Source organism: Dendrobates tinctorius, unplaced genomic scaffold, assembly GCF_039654945.1.
Source record: "Dendrobates tinctorius isolate UK_male_01 unplaced genomic scaffold, ASM3965494v1 ptg000183l, whole genome shotgun sequence".
NCBI classification, from domain to species: domain Eukaryota; kingdom Metazoa; phylum Chordata; class Amphibia; order Anura; family Dendrobatidae; genus Dendrobates; species Dendrobates tinctorius.
Genome location: NW_027361850.1, coordinates 7,441,229 through 7,442,419, shown reverse-complemented (window position 1 = coordinate 7,442,419; position 1,191 = coordinate 7,441,229). Strand labels below are relative to the sequence as shown.

The 1,191-nt window shown below is 41.6% G+C and overlaps 1 protein-coding gene across 1 annotated transcript; it reads left to right on the top strand.

Annotated features, from left to right (window-relative positions):
- The first annotated feature begins 211 nt into the window (after positions 1 to 211).
- On the top strand, positions 212 to 844 carry LOC141055012 (oligodendrocyte transcription factor 3-like). Its single transcript, XM_073551943.1, has one exon. The coding sequence runs from the start codon at positions 212 to 214 to the stop codon at positions 842 to 844; it is 633 nt and encodes a 210-aa protein (XP_073408044.1).
- The last annotated feature ends 347 nt before the right edge of the window (positions 845 to 1,191 follow it).

Below are 1,191 nucleotides of genomic sequence, written 5' to 3'. Positions count from 1 at the left end.
ACTGAGATACACCTCCCATTTTCTTTCTTTGTATCCTTTGTACATTGTAGTGTATAAATGACACAGGCACTGCAGGGATCCCCAATACAACCAGTACTGGTTTCTTCTGAAGAACAGGCTGTCCTCTTAAGACGTTTGCAATTCATTTGCATCTTACCTAGCTTTCTTCAAGCCATTAACCTCCGCATTTACTGACTAATCACTGCCACTAATGGATACAGACAGTTTGTCCAGCAGATCCTCCTCCCCAGAGCTGGAGAGGAAAGACATCATCACCATGAAGCCTGGGCAAATGTTCCCAAAACTGTGCCAAGGACAAAAAAGGCCATCTCGAGGAAAAATAAGATCCTGCAGAAGAGAAAGTGAAGAAGATCCGCGTGTGCTTCGCTTAAAGGTGAATAGTCGTGAACGTCAACGAATGCACGACCTAAACCAAGCAATGGATGGCTTGCGTGAAGTCATGCCATATTCTCAAGGACCATCAGTGCGTAAGCTCTCTAAGATTTCAACTCTGCTCCTTGCTCGCAACTACATCCTTATGTTATCCAACTCTCTGGAGGAGATGAAAAAACTCATGACTGATGTTTATTGTGCCCACCGTCTACCCAGCTGTGCAAGTTCTTTGCATCCCCAGCATGTGACTCCACTACCCCATGTCTTACAAACTTTGCCATCCTCAAATGTTAGCAGTTTCATGGGATTATTGACCCAAGATGTCCATCACAACCCTGTTCTTGCTTCTCACCAAATTTCAGGACTTTTCTGCTTTTGTGCCACGTGTCGGCAATTTCCACAACTGTTGAGAACTGCTTCTACTCTGCCAGCCTCAAGACCTGGAAAATAAGGACCCATTAAATATCTGTATGTATATAACAGAAGTCATATCAAGTATGGTGAACTCAATGTCATGTGTTTTTAATGCTGAAGACCATTCACATTACAATTATGATCTATCTTTTCATTTTGAATAGCTCGTTCTGCGAAATGTGAAAATATTCATCATGCTGATCTGTTCTGCTGTACAAAAGCTTGTTGTATATTTTTCATAGATTTAGTCATTTTAAACTACAGAGAAATACAATTTGTGAAGCCTCTATTTTGGTCTCCTCGGTATTTCTGGCCATCCACTTTTGAAGTGTAACTCTCATTTTAGGTGAACTTGCAGCAGAATGTCTGAGTCTACCTCTAGTA